This window comes from Trematomus bernacchii, unplaced genomic scaffold (genome assembly GCF_902827165.1).
Source record: "Trematomus bernacchii unplaced genomic scaffold, fTreBer1.1, whole genome shotgun sequence".
Classification (NCBI taxonomy): domain Eukaryota; kingdom Metazoa; phylum Chordata; class Actinopteri; order Perciformes; family Nototheniidae; genus Trematomus; species Trematomus bernacchii.
The window spans coordinates 7,433,234-7,457,783 of NW_022987698.1; the positions used below are offsets into that span (position 1 = coordinate 7,433,234).

Consider the following 24,550-nt stretch of genomic DNA (forward strand, 5'->3'; position numbering starts at 1 on the left):
GTGGTCCTTATTACACACCGGGCGACGCTCTGTTGTAAAACGTGCGCACCACAGAACCACCTGTAATCTTATTGGTTCTTTATAAAATCATATTGCGCCGCTGTAGCCAATCATATAACAGTAAATCCAAAAAGCGAAAGCTATTTTTTATCCGCTTAAAGCGCCAGGAGGATGTATCATATGGGCTGCAGCGGGCAATTTAGTGCCAATCTCATCCACGAGTGTTAATTTGTAATAGTGTACCGTGAAGTTATTCTCTGTGCTTACGTTAAGCTAAATACTGTAAAGTTAATCATTTGTATTCATCCCACGAGAAACGCGCAACTCCTGCTGTCTCTTCAGTTCACTCCAAACAACTCAATTGAGCTGTCATCACGTCGCTGCAAGGTGAGTGATGTCTTCCTCAGATGCAAAAACGAGATTTTATCCACAGTTGTTTGGTCAACAAATTGTTTTCTGTTGTGAAATATCACATCACATTTACTGCACGAAATGTTTACTTCAAGATAATGCGCTTCAGTTGTTCGCTCAACATCTGTATTTGTTCTACTGTCGTATTTGTGCAACTATAGATAGCTATGTTTTTGTTGAGTATCATTAGATCACAACATTGAAATATCCTTTGGATTTATTTAACTTATTCTTTCAATTTTTTTATTTTTTTTTATCACATGCCACACCTGAATACAGGTTTAAAATAATCCCTTGTCCTCACTCAAACTAATGACTCATTCAGAATGAAAGTGTCACAACTCATCTCATAGCTTTAAGATATTTTTATTGAACTCTTAACATTCTGTACATATATGGAAGTTGTTGGCTTTATTTTGAAATGTATGTTTTGGATTGATTACATTTAAAGAAAATTAAGCCCAATATGTAAGATCACAATAATTAATATCATATTACTATTTAATTTGTGCAAACCAGTTGGAAGGCCTCATATTTCATGTTTAGTCAAATGGGTCCTGCCTCCATAAATAGGTCAGACTGTACCTTTTGCAATTACTAAAATAGCAAGCTATACTGTTTTCCAAAACAACTCATTATATTTCCACACCATGGTTTCAAACCACATGTAGCCCTGCACTGCCACAACCGCTCGAGCTCAGCTGGTGCACTGCACGAGAGCCACAGAGGGCCACAAGCCTAACCTGACCACCTTTCACTGTAACGCTGGAACTTTTTAGAGACTTTTGAGAGTTTTGCTGTGATATATGTATTCAAGATTGAAGGGTTTTATTGTCATATGCCCAGTAGCTACAGTGTAGTAATGGCAATGAACATCTCCTCCAACAATGCAACATATTATAGGACATAAGATACACAAAATAAAAAAATAAAAACTGTGCAAAATGAAACAGAGTAGGATAGATTAGAATAAAAATAGTATACTGTATGTATGCTCTAGTTGTTTAGAGGATTAATAATTCTCACATATTTCATTACTACAATGGAACTGACGCATGACCTCATTTTGTTCATCTCCATTTCCCATGTCTTTAATTGTCACAATGATCAAAATTGCTGATCTCAACACTTTACACAGGACAGTCCTCTAGTCGTGGAAAAAATATTTGCATGCTAGTGCAAGCGAGTTTTAGCCCTTACATCCTTCTCATTGCATGGACGGGTTAACCACAGGGTGTGATGGAAACAGTTTGACGCATTGCATTTTTGCTGTTTTATAATCTTTCTTAAGTCCATGCAAAGCAGGAGATTTGCTCCCCTTTTCGCCAGCCTGTGACGACACACGCTTGGAAGATTATTCTTCAGTCTCAACTTTTACTGATTAAAAGTGCCCTGTCCTATGTGCAGTATTAGCAGGAGGGTTACAAGTCCGCTGTAATTATAGTGTGCTTCACCGACTGCTGCTGTGGATGCAGTGTCAAAGACAGATTTGGACACTGAAGCTAGTCAGATTATTCTGCTGCTTCGGGGTATTTGAGAAAGTCTGGTGTGAGATGTGTGTGTTTACAGTGACAGCTACAACAAACGTGTGTCATATGATCCTTCAAAATAAACACATCTGACAGATGTCGTTTTTTCAGATCCAGTCATCTGTTGATGGATCTGTATTTGGGATAAACTTGCTGTCATTTTCAATTTCTGTCAATGCAATCCGGTTTTACTAGTTTCTCAAGTTTTCTACCCCCTGACCTAATTTATTTGTCACAAAAGAGTTCTCATGACCCAAAGTTGTCATGTGGAAAGTTTCAAGAGCTAGGGGGAGCCTCAAACAGATTATATAATGATACACTTTAAGATATATTTACAACAGCTCTGAAATAAAATATCCATCCATTTTTTTGTTTGGGGTTGGTGATTTAGTTGTGACAACTAACAAAGTTACATTGGTCATTCTCAAGTTTTTAGTGCTTAAATCTGGACTTCTCTTTTCTCACCCCACTGTATTGTCCATATGAAAGCAGCTTACCATGTCATTTTGTACAGTATGGTAGCTCCACCTACCGCATCTGTGCTCTGTTTCTAATCCATTTTAATCCTGCATTTACTTAGTATCTGTGCAATGATTAGTGCTTTCATCAGCTTGTACTCTGCAAAGAACCACAGACATTGAGAAGATGATGAATATTAGCCTATTGTCATACAGGGCTAAAACACCACCCACTGTCTACGCTCTTTCACATCATTTGAAATAAAAGAAAGTTTGCATCTGAGCTGAAATGATAACTTGAATTTATGATAGAAAAATAGATGGCAAATATTTTGATAATTAATTAATAATTGCATTTGTTTGTAATAAGAAAACACCAACAAAAACAGTCATTTTTAAACAGTTGTGACAACATGAATATAATTCATTTTACATTGGAAACCTACCCTTGGCTCTCCTAAATAAGTAACTTTGTCAATAATCAAGGAAACAGTCAACAAATTGATCATCAAAATGAAACCATGATCACATATCAAGTGTGTTCTAATTTATTTTACAATGTAGTCCCTTATTGTTATTTGTGTAATTGTTACAGAACAAATTACCCCCAAATGCTGTGAAGGCATCAAAGCAGTGTCTGCGTGTGTGTTTCTTCTCTATAGTATTTGCCTTAGGAGGTTTAGCCTCTCTTCCTTGTGCCCCAACAGTATCGTGCTCACTCCGGCTGCACAGGGCTGAAAGTGGGTCTTTGACTCGCCTGATAGCTTTTGACAGCTCACTCTCATCCCCGGTGGATCAATGGAGCTCAGCGCTCTTCATTAGAAACATCAATGTACCGCACATTCCCACAGGCTCAGCATCAAGCCTTCAGGCCAGTCAGAGAGAGAAGCTTTATTTTGTTATTCCCCACAAGAACCTGCTTGACTTCTGTGTGACATTTTATTTTCTTCAATTGAAGAATATTGTGGGAAAATGGTGAAGCAGGAATACCTCGATATTTGATGATTTTTAACAGGCACATTTTGGTCAAACATCACCTTGAATGTAAATAAAACATGATTATGTTTATTTTGGATAATAAGTCATTGCTACTACTGAAACAATGAGTTAAGTGGATTGCCAAACATTTTTATAATAACTGAATCATAATCTACAGTTATTTTTCAAGCACAAACATTCACTGACTACAACTTCTTGCTGCTTTTCTGTGTTTTTATATGATTGTAAATGGAATAATTATAGGTTTTTGGAACAAACATATTTCATCATGTGCAACGCCTATGACAGGTTAATTTGTTAAACAATACAACAATTGTAATCGTGGCCCTTCATTCCTCTTGGAAAGCATGTCATAGATATATACCCTCAAATACTAATTAATATTGTTACATATTTCTTGCTGTATTTTCTCATACCTAATAAAAGCTGCTTATTAAAATAAGAAGCATTTTTTCATAAGCTTATTTCAGAGAGCGAAATAAGCTTACTATTATTCAACATACTTGCAGCATGAATTTCACCTTCTATTTTTTTCTTTAAAATGCTTGAGCTTATTAAAAATGTGATGCTTTAAAATTCCCCTTTAGCAATCCTGCACTACTTTGCCTGAGTGGAAAACGCTGGCCTGTCTGGTGGTTGTTTATATTCAAATGGGGGAAATGAGAACTAGGGCTGAACGATTAATCGATTTTAAATCGAAATCGCGATTTTAAATGATGCGATTATCAAATCGCAAAGCCTGCGATTTAAAAAAAAACTTTTTATTTTTATTTTTTTCTTCTTGTGTGTCAGTCATCCACACCAATCAGAAGTGCTGTGCTCCACATGTACCAGCCATTGTTAACCAATCAGAAGTGGCCCATGATAGAAGGTGATAGACAGATTGATCCAATCACCTGCCAAGTATTTTTGAAAGTGCCTGCCCTTTCCAAATGGCTTCCAATGGAGCTTTCCTAGATGGTTTGGTGAAACAAACCATCTGAGTCAGGTTAGTAATGCTCCATCACATGTTTTACATCTATTACAGGGTGAATCTTAAACTGAAGCTTGACTTTAAAGCAACCCAACGGAAGTTTCATGTAAGTTTAGTTCTTTCACTCGTAGCTCGGGCTGCGGGGGTGCTAGAGACGGGAGCACGTTGATACGACCTTCCTAGCCGGAGATATGGCCGCATTTTACAATAAACTTCCGTTGGGTCGCTTAAAAACAAATATCGCAAATCGCAATCGCAATATCTGTCAGAAAAATCGCAATTAGATTATTTCCCCAAATCGTGCAGCCCTAATGAGAACTTGAATATTATTCAAGTGAGCTCTCTGAAGAAGTTTGCTGTGTGTCGATGCAGGCTGCAGGGTTCATTGTAAACACAAGTGTTGCATCAGCAAACGTTTGAAATGATGGCATCACACACATGTTGTTATGTGCAACAAGAAAGGAATAACACACATAGTGCAGACACTGGAGAGGCTAGTTGGTCACAGAGGTTGTTGTCATGATGATAGTAGAGCGCATGAGCCAATGGCTGCGCTAATGTCATCATCTGCTTTTTGATTGGCTCTCAATTTACACAAGCTAATCACTGAAGGAATCCAGCCCACCTATTTAGTCACACACACACAAAGCCTTATACACACACTCATAGAGAAATGCATTGATACACACGTTGACACAGGCAGCTAGCTGTCACACTGGGAAAAGCAGTGTGTCTCTCTCTGGTCTGATCATCAATAATGCATGGCTTTGGGAGGATGAAAGGCTGTTTTGGCTTGAGGCATATGTCTCATATGGAGAGAGAGACATCAGCAGTAGTAGTTATAACTGTACATCCATAGAAACCGTGAGTGCTCCTTCACATGGCCGTCCTCAGTAGAACTGCATATCAAGCTGGCAGTGAACTGATGTTAGGCTAAATGTTTAAATTAATTAATTCATAAATATCAGGAAAGACATTTGTAGGTCTTTATTCTAGGTTGTTTTTGTCTGAATTCTAAGTATAGAATGTGTTTTTCGTTACACATATTGTAAAGTCTCCTGAGACAAAGAGGATATTTAGGGTTGACTTGATGAATGCTTAGAGGTATACCGTATTTAAAGTCCTCCAAGTCTAAGGATTTCACTTTGTGATCATAACATCTGTTACAGTTTCTTCTCAAAGGTTTGGTGTAGTTTAGCATTGATTTTAGGAACATTTCAAGGCACTTAGTTATTTCAAGATATACCGCTGTGTTACAACTCCTTTCCCCCATAATGATGTGGATAAATGGTGCAATACTTTACCTCACACAGCCTTACCTGACTTCATGTTGGGGCTCATAAAAGCCAGTTGAGCAGAAAAAACATTTGGATGCTTTTTTGCATGAGAAACAATAAGATCATGCACAGGCAGCATGGCTCACGTCACTGTAAAGGACCTGCCTCTGTTTGGCTGACACAGATATTAAATCAGCAATCCTGTCACAAACAGAACAGCTAAACAGGGTGTATCATTTATATGTCTTTCGGTACCATGTGGTGCAATTTCTCTTCTCTGTAATTTCCTGCGAACCCTTTGGTTATAGACATTCACATGTAAATACAGTACAGTTTTTGCATGTAAAACTGTGTGTGTGCGTGTGTGTGTGTGTGTGTGTGTTTGCTATGTGTATACGGATGTGGGATAGCACGCATTGGCCCTTTGAAGTTCCTCATTCACTCTACTCCTTTTCCCCATGTCTCATCTCTCTTTGAAGACCATGTAGCCATGATTATTAAAGCTGCCGTCTTTCCACTTCAAACGTATGGAATGAATATGGATATGATATGACACCAAACTTTCTACCGACATGCTTCACTCCCCTCCTGCCCTGTTGTTTAGTGAAGTGTGAACGACCCTGCCATCTCAAACAATCTCTCTGGGAGCTAAACTTGTCATTCAGTGAATTATCTTTGAGTTGAGGCATGAGCTATTTGGAAAAGTTGTGACACTGCTGTTCAAGAATGATGACATGAAGCTGCAGGGGGATATCACAACTTCTTTCTCGTTTTAATAGTAATGCTTGTGGTTATGCCCTTCTGGTATTATCTCAGGTTCTCTGTGACCTAAGCCAGCAATATATTTGCATGTTTTTAGCGTGTTGTAGCATATTATTCTCGTGTCATCGACCATCCATATATTTTATAACATATTTTAATTTGCATCAATCGTCTCGATCTCAAACTGTCCTCCAGGCACTGTTTTTTTTAAGGGTGTCATGATAACATTATCATTAGGATGCATGCATGGCTTAGCCCGTACACTACATATTGATAACACTAATGCTTTTTCCGAAGCATACCATATGTGATACCTCCCCTCAGCGTGCCCTCGAACATGCCATCATCCAAAGTTGCGTGCTTAATCTGATGAATAATGCTATTTTGACAAAATATTTAAAGTGGAAACTAAAAATCTTCATCAGAGAAACACCAACAATTGACCTGTTCATTCAGTAGGAGTCATTTTGATTGGTAAAACATTTGAAATGGAACAACACTAGGTTATCATGATTTTTTTTTCTGTGAAAGAACAAAATATTTCTTAAAAGCAGAGTATTTTCCTATACATAAAACATGTCTGGAGGAGAGCTTTATACTTTGAAGCAATGCTGATGGGTTATCAATTTTTTAGCGAGCTTCTAAAAAGTTTGTTTTAAAACCATTGTGGGACGAGCTGAAAGCCATGTCTGTGTGATAGTTGGGAAGTGAGTGAAAGATATGATGTATGCTTTGAAAAAATGTTTGTCCAAAACATGTGAAGCCAGCAGAAGGGCCTTTAATCCCTAAAGTATTTAATCTAGTGGCCTTTCAGGATTGTTGATTTGATTGCAAATGTACAATGTTGGTGGTAAAGCATCACATCCTTTGTACTGGTATGTCTGTCTTGCATGTAAATCATTTTGAATTACACTTAACTCAATTAACTCCCCTTGAAAGCAGAACAAAATTCCTGAAAGGCTTAATGAACATAATGTTCCTTACTACACTGTTACACCCATGTGGTTACCGTGCCGACTGTGTGCTGGCTCTCTGATGTCCAGTGGCACTGTTGACCAGCCAGCTCTGTGTACAATCGATAGCTCGATCAATAAACTGGGCTGCTGGACTGTTTCTGTTTGGTCAGCACACAAAACCTCACGCTCTGTTTCTCCCTCTTGTTCTTCTTTCTCAAGTTCAAAAATAGTTTATTTGCATGAATGGGTAGCCAGCTGACGCTCTTTCTGTCACTTTCTCTGTTTTTATCTCTCAGGCAAAATCATGGCTAAAAGGGGGAAGGTAGGGTTAGCTGGGGTTCAGTGAGTGAGGGCAGGATCTTTTCGCTGCATTGGATTAACTGTGTGTGTGTGTGTGTGTGCATCAGAGAGAGAGATTGTGTGATTTTCTGCAGGAGGGAGTTGTGTTTGTTTTAGGGTTTTTCTGCCCCACCTTTTTCACAAGCCCCTGTGTTTGTTCTCTAATCTGCAGGCCAGGCAGCAAAGGTGTTCTTCATATTATGCTGGAGGGCAGTTGATTCAATACATTTTCTTATGTTCATTTTTTTTCTTTTATAAGGTTTGGCGATGGGGTTGCATGCATGGATTTGAGTGCATCTTGTTGACTAGAAAACCATGGTGAGTCTCTCTCCCTTACTCACTCTCTCTCTGTCTCTCTCGCATGCATGCACACATTTTCTCCATTTCTTCAGCTCCGTCTGACTTGCATGCTCACAGAGTCTGAGTTGGAGTTCAAGCAAAGGCAGACAGACAATTACATGAAGCACTTTCCAAGTTTTTTCACCTCTTTCATTTCTTTCCATTCCTCTTCCTGATTTCTCTTTCCTTACTATGTGTGTTCTCTTCCATCTCTGTCCATTTGTGTTGTTGACACCACAACATAAGCCCTGTGCCCTCAGCCCATGGCACAAACGATGGTTGCCTCTCATCAGCATGACGGGGTGCCTGTGTCTGTCTCTAACACCATATGGGCCTCTCTCTATGTTTGGGTGTGTGACGCCAGTGCCCGCTCCACTGCCATCTGACCTGCAAATGAAAACACAGGCTGGCCTCATTTCCCCTTGCAGATCATTATTTGTTATTGTCACATTTTGATCCCATCTTCAATGTTTGTAAGCTCTTGCTTTGCTATTTATAGCAAAAATAATGCCAGCATTGTCTTTTGTCAAATAGCCATTCAGCTTTTGAATCAGACACAATAACTCAAATTAAAACCATTATAGATGAAGTGAGGAAGGACTACATCATTTCTGACTTTTACTATCTCCCAGCAGTTTCCCTTTGTGTGCATTGTCTAAACTCTGAACAATACAATCAGGAACTTGAACCCTGCTGTAAAAGCCTAATTTGCACATGGCACGATAAAGCCTTCTGTGCCTGTGTAGGACATTTGAACGTGTGCTAAAGGGAATTGAGGGATATCCAGCAACTCTGTCTAACTTCAGCCCTAACTCAACAAATGATAGGGAAAATAAAGTTGGTTAAAGCCCCATGGTAGCAGGGTATCATTAATTGATTCTGTGTTCAGAGAAGCGTAAAGAGACAGGAAAAAGAAAACAGGTGTGCAGCAGTTTCAAAGGTCTTCCTGTCTGCGGAGGGAGAATAAGGTTGTTTTCTTGGTTGTGTGAATCAACTCTGCTTTGTACTCTTTGGCCTTTCTTCAAACCCAGGGTCTGATGTAATTCTTCCCTGTTGAGAATTGTTAAGCCAGAAACAACCACTTCTCTCTGCTTCAAGGCTCAGCTTGGTAGTAATTGCTGCTACTCTCAGAGCTGCACAGGCCTTATATGGGACAACTCAGTGCACTGTATTTGCACAAATCAGACTCTATTGGCTGTCAACATTTACAGGCTGTGACTAAAATGCCTGAGATGTATCACGTCAGACATACCAGTGGCAAGATGGAGAGGATATGACCCAAACTGTGGTTGAACTTTGATGCGTCTTTGTCATTTCCTGTTTGCTTGCTCGCCTTGTACCTCTGACTTTTTCCTCTGTCCCTTCTGAGTTCAGCTGCAGTTCTTAGAGCATCTGAAGCACCAACATAACAATCATTTTCAGCTCATCAATATACAAATGTTTTAGCACTGTTTTTTAAGTTTTCCTAGAACAAGGTCTCACTTGTACACCTATCTACACTCTGAACGTTGTCTTGCATCATAAGCATTCTCTATTTCACACAAACCGAATAAAACCTCCCATAAATAAATATAAAAATAACACAGTACAATATGCTATATACATCTGCAATGTATTGAGTTGCATTCCTTTACATTTATGGTCTGACATACACAGATATACACCTCAGAGGACTAAAATCAGTCCTCTGACCGACATGTCACAATACAAGCAACTGTAAATGTAGACAGTAAGTAGTGCGGCCAGGAATTAATATTGCATGATGTGGCTTACTCAGTAAAAAAACAACTCACATATGTGATATTGGTGCCTTAAAACAAGACTATGTGACCTTTGAAAAAAGTAATTAGCATATTCTGCTTCTTACACACACATGCAAAAATAACAAAACACACTCCTGCTCAGTTAAACTATTTGACCGTTAGTTTTTGGTGGCTAATGTTAGAACGTAACTGAATTAGTTAACTGACATTATTATCTTCTCTTCCTGTCTCAACACTTATACTAAACTTTTATTATTAGTATTCCACAAATGTCAATGTGGCCCTATAGTCACCTTTTTTCAGTCAAACTTGACATTGTCTCACTTTGAATTAACTTCCAATTAAATTGTGTTATACTCACGTTCAACACACTGTCTGACTTCTAAAGGAATGCACTAAATACACTTCTATGCTTCTTTTTCATTTTTTACGTGGCATGGTTCCCATGTTTTTTTTTTATCTTATTGGATATTTATCTGGCAAAAAATCGGTGAAATATTTGTTGTCAAACACATTAGCAGCACTTTCTTTTAAAATGTGCCAAGTGTTTGATGTCACACTTATTTATGTTGCAGCTACCTCACAACCTAAGCCGGTTTAGTGTCATGTGAGTCGAGTGACCTCAGCAGATGTCAGTCTAGTTAGTATACCATATTTATGTGTTCCTAATGTGGTAGGAAATTCATTCTGATTCATTACACTTTCATCAAGTGCCTTGGAAAATGTTCCCCATGTGTTGTTCCCGGAGGCAGCCAGGACAGCAGTGCTCCAGCCAGACCCGGCGCCGTGGGAGGGCCAGAGAGGGCCAGGCCCTCCCATTTGACATTTCTGCCCTCCCCCAATAAACACGTTTTATTTTATTTCTTTTTTTTATAAATAAACTGTGAACTTTAATGCTACGATGTATGTGATGTCAGATAGCAACTACAAACAAATATGAAATCAATTAATGTTACTAGCTTGACCTCGGCAAACCCCGGGGCTGAGTTAGCGAGCCCAATCCTTCAATCCTTCAATCCTTCAAACCTTCAATCCTTCAACCCTTCAATCCTTCAAACCTTCAATCCTTCAATCCTTCAATCCGTTCCATTCTTCAGGCAAACGGCGTCTCCAGCTTTATTAGCATAAAGCAGTAAGTAGAATGTTTGCATGTCTATGAAATATGTCATTGCTTACTGCGCCACATTACGCACTGCATAATGTCGTGTCGCTCTGTATTATTATGTTTGCTGCTCCGGTCAGCGGTTGCCCAAGTTTAAGGCCCAAGCAAAGCTGTTGCTGTTATGTTTTTATTTCAAATGTGTGCCTTGCTGATGAGTTACCAGTGTTTCCCGCCACGCACACAATGTTTTAAAAGTGGTTTCTATGTTGCCCTTTATTTGTGTATGTATTTGCGATAGGTGTGCGCCTTTAGGCAATGCTGTTGGCCACGCTGTTTGATTGGATCTATGTGCCGCGGCACATGACGGTTTTGTGTGCCCTCCCATGAAAATCATATGCCCTCTCTGTAGATTTGTTCTGGTGCCGGGTCTGGCTCCAGCCTATATGCTGTTACTCAGGGATTTCACTATAATTCTCTGTAGCTGTGGGGGTCCCAGATTCATTCCTGTGCTTTAATAACAGTGGGATTATCAAGATTCAACCAGCTTCTCTCCCTCTTGCCTCACATGACTCACAACTCCAACCAGCTTCATCCATACGTATATGTCTCAGTTTCTCTATTTCTTTATTTTCTCCTGAATATCTTGTACTTTGGATATTCTCTAGTGTATCCCAGGCAGTCTGAATTTTCTTCTTTTCTTTTGTCTTGTAGTCAATGTCCAGTTTCTAATACCTCTCTGCCCGCCTGTCTCTTCTAATTTTCTGGGGTCTATTTTGTTAGCTGTCTCTTCCCTTCTCACCCAGACTGTGATGGGTTGGGCCTGACTGTGACTGTTGCTAGATGCCTAGGGATGTGCACGTTTCTATGTGCATGTTGCATGCGTGTGGGGGTGGGTGGGTGCATGCACTGTGTATTGCAATGTGTCTGGCAGAAAGTTAGATGTTGTCTTATGTAAGCGGGTCTTGGCTGGGTAGAGCAGTTTAGCTCGGGGATGCAGGCTCAGGTGGAGAGACGGAGACCGATGCTATTTTTGGTATACTGCGCTCCTTACATCCTCCGAACGCATGAGTTATTCACTCACACGTGTCTCCTAGCTCTACCAGGATGAAAGGACAAAGGAAAAGTGGCGCTGTGCACATATCTGCAGGGACATTTCATCCCCATGTCTGTCAAGTACAGTACATTAAAATTGATAGTGGAAAAAAATGATATATTATTAAAAAAAATTATCATTAGCAGTCATCTACACCTATAAATAAATACATTTGATTTGCAAAAGGATTAATAGTTATTTAACATTATTGTGAATTTAAAAGCTTTAAAAAAAAAAATGTAATAGGCAAAATATAAATAAATATTGAATCAAGTGATGAAAAAAAAAGGTGGTTAATCTATAATGCAAATAATTCTTGCAGCCGTCACTCTGTCCCATTAGAGTATTTACATTTAGAAGAAATGTGTATTCTGAAAGGACTCTTGCGTTTTTTTATTTAGAACCTGGCTGGAACAAACTAAATTAATACCTGGTAGAAAGATGTTCAATCATTTTATTTAACTATAACGTTAGAGCTTTACATCTTTTCACAAACTGGGTTCATTCTTTTGTTTGTTATTTGCAAATAAGCTGCAAACAAAGATTTTTTCACCATAGATTGAACTAAACAAAGCAAAACTTAAAACATTTTTTTGAAAATAATAATTCACGTTGACTGGAACTATTCATGGCGCTCTCATATCTGTCTGTTCAATATGAAGCAAAAGCCAACTGCCAGTTAGCTTAGCTAACATGCTACTAGCAGGTTTTACATTTTTGTATCGAATTATAGATAATCAATAAAAAACATTTAATTATTAAGAACGGCAGTATAAGTTGATTATGCTTTTAATCGTTGGTTGTTAATGCCAGAACATAGTGACAAATGCCCATTACAGTTTCCAGAAGCCCAATGGGATTTCTTCAAATGTCTTGTTTTGTCCGACCAACCGTCATTCAAAGATCAAGTTTGCAACGTAATAAAACATAAAAAGCATTTTTGATGAGCAGTAGGCAGTGACTGTTTGTCTCTGGATGGTTTTTGTTGTCATACATGTTGTTGATTTTACCCAGATTAAGCCAGACTTCCATTTTTAGCACTAAAATTATGTCCTCTTGCTTTTAACCTCCACACAGCTGGGTGACATGTTCTCATTGTTTCTCTAATCTCTCTCTCTCTCTCCATTCATTCTATCTATATTTCAGAGCATGGCTCTGGCCTGGCTCCAGTCTAACCTGCCTTGTGCTAAGCAGACCAGTATCACCAGTATTGCCAGTATCAAGCATCAGCACGCTTCCAGTCAAGCTTGCTGAACCTGACCGTGCAGAGAGCCATGCTGTCGGGGTCTTGGCGGCGTTCTATGGGGCACCAGCAGCCCGCTGCAGCGCCTGTGGTGACCCCCAGGAGCATGACAGTGTGTGGGGTCACCAGCGGCACAGTGGTCCTCGAGGCTCAGTATGACTACAACTACCGCGCCGCTGATGGGCGGCAGGTCTGCATCAGGGAGGGGGAACGCTTCGTTCTCCTGAAAAAGACCAACACTGACTGGTGGCAGGTGAGAAAACCGTTAATGCGTTGTTTTGTCTTTTGTTGGTCGAACCTGATATTTTTTCATAAAACATGAACATAGTATCAACAGCCTTTTAAAGGTTTTCAAAGTAGGTTCCAGTGTTTGAGTTTGGATAAAGAGTGACACTTACAATATTTTTATTTTTTAAAGAAATATCATTGGAAGACCAGCAATGCAATACATCCCTAACTTGATTGTGGCTCTCAGCCCCAAGCCAATTTGTTGTTACTGACAAAAATAAACAATTATAATTATAACAGTCACAAACATATACTATAACTTTAACAAAAAGATCATTATTGTAATGAATAAACATGATATCTCAACACTGATTTTCTTTCAACAGTTTTAGACAGCATTTTAGAGGGAAAACCTATAATTAACTATGCATACAAAGAAAATACTATTTTTTAGGATTAGTTAACTGTTGATTTCAACCCTTTTTAGCAGATTGGTTGGCAATAAGAACAATATTCATTATTCAAAGACCTTAAACTGCTTTAAAAAGATTCAGGTAATTTAATGCATTTGCACCACAGTTTCTTTGGGTAACAATCTGAAAAAATCTGTCACTCAAGTACACAAACTCTTAAACAGAGGTGGACAATATGTATAAATTATTTTATCAAACATTGAAATTGAGAAATTATTGAATTATACCAACATCATTGCATACTTAACATGTTATGTGCATCATGTCATGTCAAAACACACATTAGCTATTAAAACCATGAAGTCTTGTTTGAAAAAAATGTTGTATTCCAAAAGAGAAGTTGTGGGTTTTCTGATGCAGCGGTTGGACGTCACAGGAACTGCAGCATCACACATTTCCACACAGCGTTCATGCATCAGCTGTGTTTGGAGATAATAAGAAGAGCATTTTGAAATAGTTTTTTTTCTTCGACAGGTGCGGAGGATTGGGGCGGCCAGTAAAACAAAGCCTCTGTATGTTCCCGCCACTTATGTAACCGAGGTGCCCATTGCACCGCTGCCATCGCCACGGCGCCGGGTTGTCTCTGACTCGCTAAACTCAAAACTCAGGATACTGCCACGGGTTTCACTCTCTCCTAGCCCAAAGGAAACAACCTATAATGAACAGCAACAAGGTAAATATAACTTCTATTATGTCTTTTTAAAGGTCACCTATTATGCAAAATCCACTTTTTCATGTCTTTTACACATAAACATGTGTCCCGTCTGTGTAAAGAGATCTGAAAGATTCAGGAAAAAATATTCACTTCACCCGTACTTTTCCCCTTTAGTTCCGTTAGTGCCAGTGCCGTTGCGTTCACACCAAAAAGTTCACTTGGTTCAGGGCACTTTTAGCCCCATGTTTAGTGCCTGCTAGAGAGGTGGTACTCTCCTGGGGGAAAAAAGTGCCCCAGTTCTGATTGGCTGGGCGAATTGCAAACCACGCCCCGTAAAACTCTGAAATGTTTTTTGAAGCCGCCATTGTATTTGCTGGCATTAGCATTATTAGCATTAGCATTAGCCCCGCGCACCAACGGAGAGAGAATAACTTATGGTAACACAAAATAAAACATGGGAGCGGTGGAGTGATGAGGAGGTGTCGGCGTTCTGGCGATTTACTCGGAAGGCTTCATAGAAGCTGCTGGGAGTCCCAGCAGCTTCTACTGAAGCCAGTCCCCAACTCCGGGGACTTCTGGCCGGGGACTTCTGGCCGGGGACTTCTGGCCGGGGACTTCCGGCCGGGGACTTTGGGTGGCAGTATACGCCATGAAGTTGTTTGCGGCCTGCCAGTAAACCCAAAGCAGAAGAAGAAGAAGAAGAAGTGACGTCAGCGGCTTCATTTGCGTAATCTTCCCTCAGGGAAGTAATCCGTTGTGAACGTGATCTGTACTCAGTCCCCCATGGGGCACTGAGTGCCCCACACTAGTACTGCAAAGTACGCGGTTTGAACGCGGCTATTGTGTTCTTTTTAACCAAATATCCCGCAGAGGGGCGTGGGGAGTAGCTCCTTATTTTCATCTAAAGTAACACACACAGAATCAGCACTTTGTGGAACAGGGTTGAAACAGAGGGGATTATGGGATGCTACAATGCACGATCTGTTTGGTATTTCGAGCCAAACACTTCAGAGACATGTTTTGTATATATCTGAGACCTATAATGTATTGATGAAAAAGAGTATGATAGGGGACCTTTAAGCTTAATTCTGTATTATATAGTAAAAATGTGTGTAATGATGTTTCTATTAAGTAAAGGAGGAAAATATCTCTTTATTTATTTTCACCTTCCTTCTTCAGCAAACAAACCCATTTTCCACTCCATGGAAAACCTGAACTCCTTCCAGGGTCAGGACAAGAACTCCAGCACGGGTGGAGGCCGCTTCCCCACGCTGCCCCTTTGGTCTGGTTTCACCTTTACCTCCAACTCTCCAGCCTCCCCGTCAGGACACCTCATGGTCCCTGTGTCCCCTGCAGTTTCCAACACACAACAGACAACATCGCCAAACCCCAGGGTGGTCCCCATGATCACTCGCAGCCAGAGCTCCAGCAACCTGCCTGAGAACGTGACGGAGAACCCGTACGATGAGGTGGGCGGTGGCTTCAGCAGTCGTGGCAACCACAAGATGCCAAAGAAGTCTTGTAGCCAGTGGGACATGGTGGGATCCTCTGGCAAGAACAACCATCTGCAGGTAGGAAAACCTACAACAGATTTAACCTAACATCTGGTTTACACAGCAGAGCTACACTTGTAAATCTGGGTGTTATTCTCATATTCAGTCAGTCTGTCTGACAACCTCACTGAAACCTAGTTTCCACTACTGTAAAGATATCGTAGTTTTAGAGGTTTAAGGCACTTGCTATTTTCATCTGACAGCCAGCAGTTACTCATTGGAAGATTTAAGAAGCCCAAACCAAACACATTGCTTTCTGTGATCCTAATTGGTATGAAGAAGACTGAAGTACATTTTGGAATATAGGTCAAACAAATCCTTCACATGTAGATGGTGTCTGAGGAAGTGTGGATTTACATTGATTTTGACTTCCTCTCATTCACAAAATCTCTAATCTGATGGATTTACTGGCCACTTTATGATGTCATAACGATTTTTTGGCTTGTGTAACTATTAGCCAATAACCAACCAAGTGACCCCCCCCCCCCCCCCCCCCCAGCTTATCGTGGGGAGTGGCTCCTTATTTTCATCTAAAGTAACAGACAGAGAATCAGCACTTTTGAAACAGGGCTGAAACAGAGGGGATTATGGGATGCTACAATGATCTGTTTGGTATTTGGAGCCAAACACTTCAGATACATGTTTTGTATATAACTGATAACTATAATATATTGATGAAAAATAGTATAATAGGGGACCTTTAAGATCATATCATAGTTATTGAGATATTTGTTCAAACTTCATTTAATTGGAGAAGCTTGTTCAGGTCGCAACAAATAACTCTGAACCCAATGAAATAAAATATGCTGTGTTATCCCCCCAGACGACTGTGGCAGCTGAGGTTGTATTTGATTTACGTCTGTTCTTGACCTCAATAATCCTCCTAGAGCAGCAATCAAGTTAGCATTGTGGTGACGTCGGAGCTTCCCTGTATTACATCAGAGAGGATTACACAAGGCGGCGTTGTTGTTGATAGAAATACTGAAGGTTATCTGTCTCTCTCAGAAGAGGAAAGCTCCCTCAGCCAAGTGTAGCATCCACTGAACCGTGCATGCACCCAGTTTGGGTAGCCGTGATCTCAGTGGAGAGGAAAGTGCTCTTTTTCAAATATTTTTTAATTCTCTTCCTCGCTGTCTGTTTCTGTATCTTCCTCCCCCTCCCCTCCTCTATTTGATCTGTCACCTCCGAAGACCCTCTTCAATCCTTTAATACCAGTAAGAAGGATAATTGTAGCCACATTCAGGTCATAACTCCCTGTTTTACGTTCACAAAACTCTCTCACCGTTCATTTTTGTGAGCCATTTGTTTTTTCAGTGCTGCCCCACTGAGGAGGAATTTCAATAAGTCATAGACAATTATTTACATAGTACAGTACAGCCAAAACTATGAGGACACCAGAACATTATGCCCATCTCATCTCAGTACACATGAAACAGCACTGACCAGTTAATAATTTGCTATTCTATAAATAAAGCTTATCTGTCATTTCATGGTAGAATCATGATGAGCTTGGAACTAACTTTAAATAAGCGCTTGATCAAAACTGTAATGAGGGTGTGAATACCAAAACTGAAGAAGTAGAGGTGGAAGAGGAAGTGCCAGAATATGTCAGTTTTGAAGATAGGAAATCATACACACACACACACACACACACACACACACACACACACACACACACACACACACACACACACACACACACACACACTCATAAAGAGATCCATATGTATCTCTAGTAGGTCTGACATTTTCCAGTGAAAGACAATGATCTTTTACTCTTGAAATCCAACTTTTTTAAGTTATACTTTTAAAAAAATGGCTGAATGTTAAAGTGCTTTGTATTTCCTATTTTGTAATCAGCCATGGCCCCACCTAACCTTGTTGTGAAACACTTGATTTGCTATCACCACTTGGGCAGGAAGCTTCAGGTGAGCTAAAGACCCAGTGCTGCCCCCTGGAGTAAACTACAGTACACACACACAATCACACACCATGTTCCCTCAGTCCCTATCTGAAACACCCATGTGTTATGTAACAGGTATCAACCAGCCAGCCAGTCAATCAGTTAGTGAATTATGTCTCAGCTATTGTTCCTGGAAAGATGATCTTCCATGCATATCTGTTAAATGAATTCTGTAGCTGTTGCGTTAGTACTCTGCATCTGGGTGAGCACATGCGTTTCTATAAGCTCTGGATTAATCCAACGTCTGACGGGTTATTCCATAGTACGAGGTGATGGGATTTATTTGTTCCTCTTGTTTATTCTATCTCAACACTGAGGTGATTTTAACGTCATGGCACTACTCTCTGCTAGATGTCATACTTTACAGTATGTGCCCCTGTTCTGAACACACAGATACATATTTGTTTCAATTAATTAAGTCAAGCAACATTTATTTGACTGTGTATATATATTATCTTCAGCATACAACACTGACTGTGCTTTCTATGCATATAGCATATTGTCCCATAAAGCTTATTTTGTGCAGAAATAAACACAGTCACAGATTTCCTTTGGAGACAAAGTCCCTTGTTACAATTAACACTTGGCAATGAAGTTTATTTTGCGCACCAACAAATGTACAATTTACCCTTGTTCAGGTATCTTGAGAGCCTGGCTGTTTTAAAAAAGTATGAACTTATTCTGACAAAATGAAGCTTTTGCTTGTGTCTTGTTTTAATATAACAAATATATCATACTTTCTTTATTCCCCTTTTCCCTCTTTACTGTTTCTGCCCATAAGGTCCCAACAGAGTCCTACATCTCCCAGATGTCCTGGCAGGACTCTCCTCTTTACTCTGACAATCAGCCAGAGAAACGTCTGTCGGTAGCGGAGCCCCCTACCCCTGCCCCAGGTGAGCAGCCCCTTCAGATCCTAGACCTGTGGGAGCAGTACTCAGACCAGCCCACAGGGAGATACTACTACATCAACACCATCACCAGGGAAAGGTCCTGGAAGCCCCCCCCGCCGGGCCCGTGGAGGCACCACCGGCAAGGTAAAGTGCCCAACACGGCAGGTGTTCATTCACACTTTATTACTCCTCCTTAATCCATCTTTTTTTTTGTCTTTTGCTCAAATTGCTTTAAATTTGAAAAGGTGTGCATTTTGAGAGCTTGATGAAAGCTTCTTTACTCAAAGGAGAGGATAGAAAAAGGTCAGGCTTTAGAATAGAAGAGTCTGCTCATTGATATGCTCACATAGTTTGACTGTATCAGCAAAAGAACTTCATACAACCTAAAGGAAAGTACCCTGGCTCGCATATCTTCTCTCTACTTAAACGTGAGGTGATGCATAGGGTTACACACACAGTGATCACAGGATTGTTTTCCACAGCTGGAAGTCTGAAGCACACTGGGGAGACTCATATATGAGTTTGATTGGCAGCCACTGTTTATATTGTCTCTTTGAAATGAGTCACATTGAACTCCTCAGTAAATTATTTGGAGATATGCTTATTTGGCTTCTTGCTGAGAGTTAGAAAGAAAGATTGATGCCACTAGCTGTCCGTTTAATGTACGACTTCAGCCTGGAAGATTATTTTAGCAAAACTGGCTCTGTTTAAAGCTAACGCTTACTTATTAACACATTACATCTTCTTTGTTTAAATCCATAATAAAAAGTGTAAAAAGGACAATTCACTGTCTTACAGGGTTTTTTCAGAAGTTGTTAGACAACCAACAGGGACCCCGGTTTTGTTAGCAGAAAGGGCTAGGCTAGTTGTTTCCCCTTTGTTTTTTAATCTTTGTGCTAAGCTTAGTTCTCTGGCTGCCGGCTGTATCTGCACATTTTACAGAAAGATCTGTGAGTGATTTTGATCTTTCTGTCTTACTTTCTGCAAAAAGGTGCATTAGTGTTCAAAAATATGGTGTAATTAGACATATTCTTTTTTTACTAATTGTTGTTTTTTTATTTCCTTTCTGTGGCAGGCCTGTTCAGAACAACCTCAGACGTTACCCAGAGAAACCAGCCATCTGTCCCTTCCACTTCCTGGAGCTGGTAATGGAACAGTGCACAGGGTAAGACTGCTGTAATTCCTAACAAGTGATCAAGTTCAGCCTCCCTCATGACAATTAGGCAATTTGTATAAATGTGGAATTACATCACCTGAACTGATAATTGGAACATCTTCCATGCTGCTAAAAGCGTTATAAGTTTTGGGATGATAACATAAGAATAAGGTTTGCTGTGTGTGTGGTGACGCAATGAAAAGGAGCAGTTAAACTTGCAGAGTGACAACACATGACTTAAAGGGGAAAACCCTTGCTCTGTTACTCTGGCTGATACCTCCACGCTCACCTGTAACCAAACACAGGAAGCAACAAGAGCACACCCAACCAAAGTATTTTCTTGACTTAGGAATGTTGTCTGGTTACCTTGTTCTGTCTTTCGTGCTTTACCTCTGTGCTGTCGAGCACTTTGAATCACCTGTGTTGTTTTGAAAGGCTCAGATTATTCATTTCATAATTAATTAATGCAATTGCTAATTCAAGTGTTCAAATATATGGAAATCTGCCCACATATTTAGCATTGTACTTCAGCTTTTATTCAATGATCCTTGTCACAGGGAAGTCTGTACTGTGAGTTGGTGAGAAATGTGTGCCAAGTCGGGGATTAGTCCAAGTTGGTTGGTTTAGTTATGTTTTTTACCCATCTTTGTTGGTTCTTCAGAAGTGTCAGGAGGCTTTTATAATCTTGATGTATAGCTCAGTTTTATATAATGGTTTCTATGAAGCTGTGGCCACTGTCAAATATAACAGACAGAACAAACCAAAGTGAGACAAATATCCAGTACCAGGATATTTTTATACATTTTAATTTATGTACCCATAGCGCACATTGTGCCCTGACCTGATTTGTGTTTGAGATTAAAGGAGGGGGAAATACAGAACAGGGACAAATAAAAAAAGCATGACATCTTTCTAGTCACTCCATCGATGAATGACCCCATCTATGCCATCTTTCTTTTTGTATTTATTATCTGCCCCTGACGCACATACTTGCTCTGAAATAGTGTTTTTGTTGGGCTAATCCCTGATGGGAGCCACAAAGTATTGCCCTTTGATCTGATTCAGAAGCCATTAGGCAACACAGAGGAAACAGAGGATTATTTTTTAAATGCGAAATGTTACAAACATTGCTAAATTTAAACCACTCAATGAAACTCCTCATCAGCTTTAAACCCCTCCCTGACCCCGCAATGCCATCACAGTCAGATTCCCACTGTTTCATTTATTTCACCCTTCTTTTTTGTCGCAAACTTGGTTTTACAATGGTGTCTCTAATCTCCGAGGAGGAAGTACATCTGTTGTTTAGAGCGTAAGTGTTTTGGGAAATAATGCAACAGCCATGAGTGACTTTAATTAACCTGGATCAATGACGACATCTTCATAGTAAGACGACGCAAGCTGCATGATCCAGATTGTCAGAGATAAGCATTTTGCATCTCAAAGTTGCGTTGCCTCAATGTTGCGTCAGTGTTTCAAATGTAATGTTGCTCATCAAAAAAATACCCACATGATCAAAGCAGAGATTCCCCTATCAAGACGTTTGAGATGCTTTCTGTTGACCTATATGTGTCACTTTTTATTCTGTGGTACATGAATTAAACAGGAACTCCACCGATGATATATAATGCATACTGCATAGCACACAAAGGTGATCAATCTGAGTGACGCATAGTTGAGATTTGATTTAAAAATAAATGTTTTTAACCTTTACCATGTTGACCTCTTCCTGTACTTTTAAAGCTCAGCTACCGTGCTTACAGTATATAGCAATTTATTTTACTTGTACATTATTTTACTTTTTTTGTTAAATTATTTTGTTTGTACTACTCAACATACTTTGTATTTTTATTTAAACGTAGAGATTAAATTATTAGACAATAATTGTTAACGTCAATCATCAGAACAATTATTTTGCATTTTAAAGCAAAACAAGTCCACTATATTCAGGTTACAGCTCCTCAAAAGTGAGGATTTGCTGTTATTCTGTTCATTCTCTGTATGTAAGTTAGGTAGGTTAAAATACCTCTTCATCAACACCACTAATGAGGTTGTAGGTACGTTTTTTTTATTTGTAGAATTATTTAAGTCTAATTTCATTATATAAAAGAAAATATTGTCACAATAACTTTTCATACAGTGCATAATAATTCTGAATAAGTAGATTTTCTATGTTTTATTTGAGTAGAATTGGTTGAGTTTGCTTTTTGCACTTCTGCTATCTGGAATGGCAGAAGCTCGGGGTTTCTAACTAATACATTTTAGTAGTCTATTTTAACTTTCCTGCTCAAAGTTTTCACACCCTCAGCAAGTGTTATTAACGTGTTAACACCAAGTCATGTTGGTTGGAGGTGTGTCTTGTGGAGCCGTAGCTAGTAGTTTGTTGGTTATTATAACAATGAATACTTAAAATGATCCTCACACCAATTAGTTTGGATTTGAATTTCCTCATAAAAACTTTTTTTTTTTACGAAATCAGAATTTGTATTAGTCTTAAATGATCATAATATTATTTAATCTTTCCACACATTCCAGTAATTATCATCCAAATGCATATAAAGTGTTATTATTTAATGTGAGTGCTTTTATGTTTGGTACATTTGTTGCACAATACCAAAGTGTAACAACAAAGGTCAATCTAAACTTTTAAAGGACTATGTCAATGTTATAGTACTTTTAATGAAGTAAAGCATTCCCATTGTATTGCCTATGAACTCACAAACAAAAGCAGTTGGACAGTGGTTAGTGTTGCAATGTTCTGCTGTGTTTATTCTGAGCTGTTTTACATGAGAGTGATTGTACCGGCTGATAAAGCGAGCTTCCCTCTAGAATGGGGAAGTAGACGCACGGTGAGACAGGAGGGACAGATGAATGTTTTTGACACTTTGACACTCTGACGAAAAAGTGTCATGACATTTAACAACAGCGAGTGAGGACTCAAACTCGACAGGAAAAACAGCTCTCAGAAACACGAATTGGCCTGGATTGTAAAACTGTTGTTCGGTCATAATGAGCACATCGGCTGTAAGTTCATATTCTTTTCTTAAACCAAATGTTTGACTTAGTTGTGCTGTTGTTTAGTCATTATTTGTGTTGAGTTTTTTGCATCACATGTTAAATATCCTGCTTTTTAATTTGATCTGAATATATTTCATGTGGTGTTTAAGCTAATAATTCACTCACTTGAATTTACAATGTCACAGATTTTGCTTATGATTTTGACTTTTCTTATAACAAGCTATTAATGTGGAAGCGTGGGATCAAGTTCAATAACGAAAAACCAGCATGCCTGAGTCAAACAAGTAAAACGCAACGTGTGTTTCAGTCTCACTGAGCAACGGCAGCGGCGGCTTCTCCTTAACTTCAGTTGTATTCTGGCACGAGTGTGTGCATGACTTTGTGTGTGGTGATGTGTAAAAGAGCAATTTTATCTGGCAGGATGTGAGGGGCGCTGAGGTGTAGTTTCTGTGTTGGTCTGTCAGCCTGGTCTTCATGACTTATCTTAACTGACTACATTTTTCGACATCCTGTTTTTAAAAAGAGGTTCAACATATATAAAAAACGTATTATTATTTATTTATTTTTATATATATATACATATGTATGTTCTTTTTTTAAATTTGAATTATTATTAATAAATATTAAAATGGTGCAATTTTTGATCAAATCTTTGTTGCACTAATATCGACAAATGTAGACACAAAAGCCTGAAATTCATTATTGGTGCCAGTAAAATAAACAGAAGTCCAAGTTGTGCTTCAAATTAAATTAAATATAAATAATTACTGATCACTTGTGTTTCCTGTCTTTGTCTTTCTGTCTCTTTGTTTTCTCATTCCTTCTAGCTGTCACCTGATTTAGTCTACGGGAGCCACCAGAGGAATGCTGACGGTGGCTGGCAGATGAAACAGGTGAAACAAGTCTCTTCCTGCTGCTCTCTTTTAATGCCAGAGGGCTAATGCATTTCACCTTGGGTTTCATCTTGTAAAAATCAACCATCAAAAAGTGAAGTAAAACATAAACCGTATTATCAGTTTAACATATTCTCCTTACAGTACTGGATGCATTTGCTTAACAAAACAGGACACCACACAGCTCTGGTACCTTACAGTATGTCAAGAAAGAATCCTGCTACATGTTTGCACAGCACCAGCAGAATCATTAAATATTTGTCTGTACATAAGTATCTATAGATTACTAAGACTTCCTATTCTTCTTCTTCTTTTAAAATCTGAAAACTCTTTCCTTGTTACTTGTGTTGCATGCCTGACTGGGAGGGTAATCCGTGTTTTATAAGTGCTTAAAGGGCTTTTGATGATGGAGGGTATGTTCCTCATGAAAATCAATGAAATTGTCGAGTTGTTAGATTTGCAAAAACTGCATATCCACTG

General features: G+C 39.3%; 1 protein-coding gene across 1 annotated transcript in view; it reads left to right on the forward strand.

The window, feature by feature from the left end:
- Positions 1-158: 158 nt before the first annotated feature.
- arhgap9 (Rho GTPase activating protein 9) overlaps positions 159-24,550 on the forward strand; it is a 39,822-nt gene continuing 15,430 nt past the window's right edge. The window contains 8 exon segments of the mRNA XM_034138799.1: positions 159-387; positions 13,148-13,497; positions 14,420-14,618; positions 15,780-16,171; positions 18,898-19,113; positions 19,115-19,150; positions 20,082-20,171; positions 24,005-24,070. Of these exon segments, the coding sequence (XP_033994690.1) occupies positions 13,276-13,497; positions 14,420-14,618; positions 15,780-16,171; positions 18,898-19,113; positions 19,115-19,150; positions 20,082-20,171; positions 24,005-24,070 (1,221 nt within the window). The 5' untranslated portion in view covers positions 159-387; positions 13,148-13,275.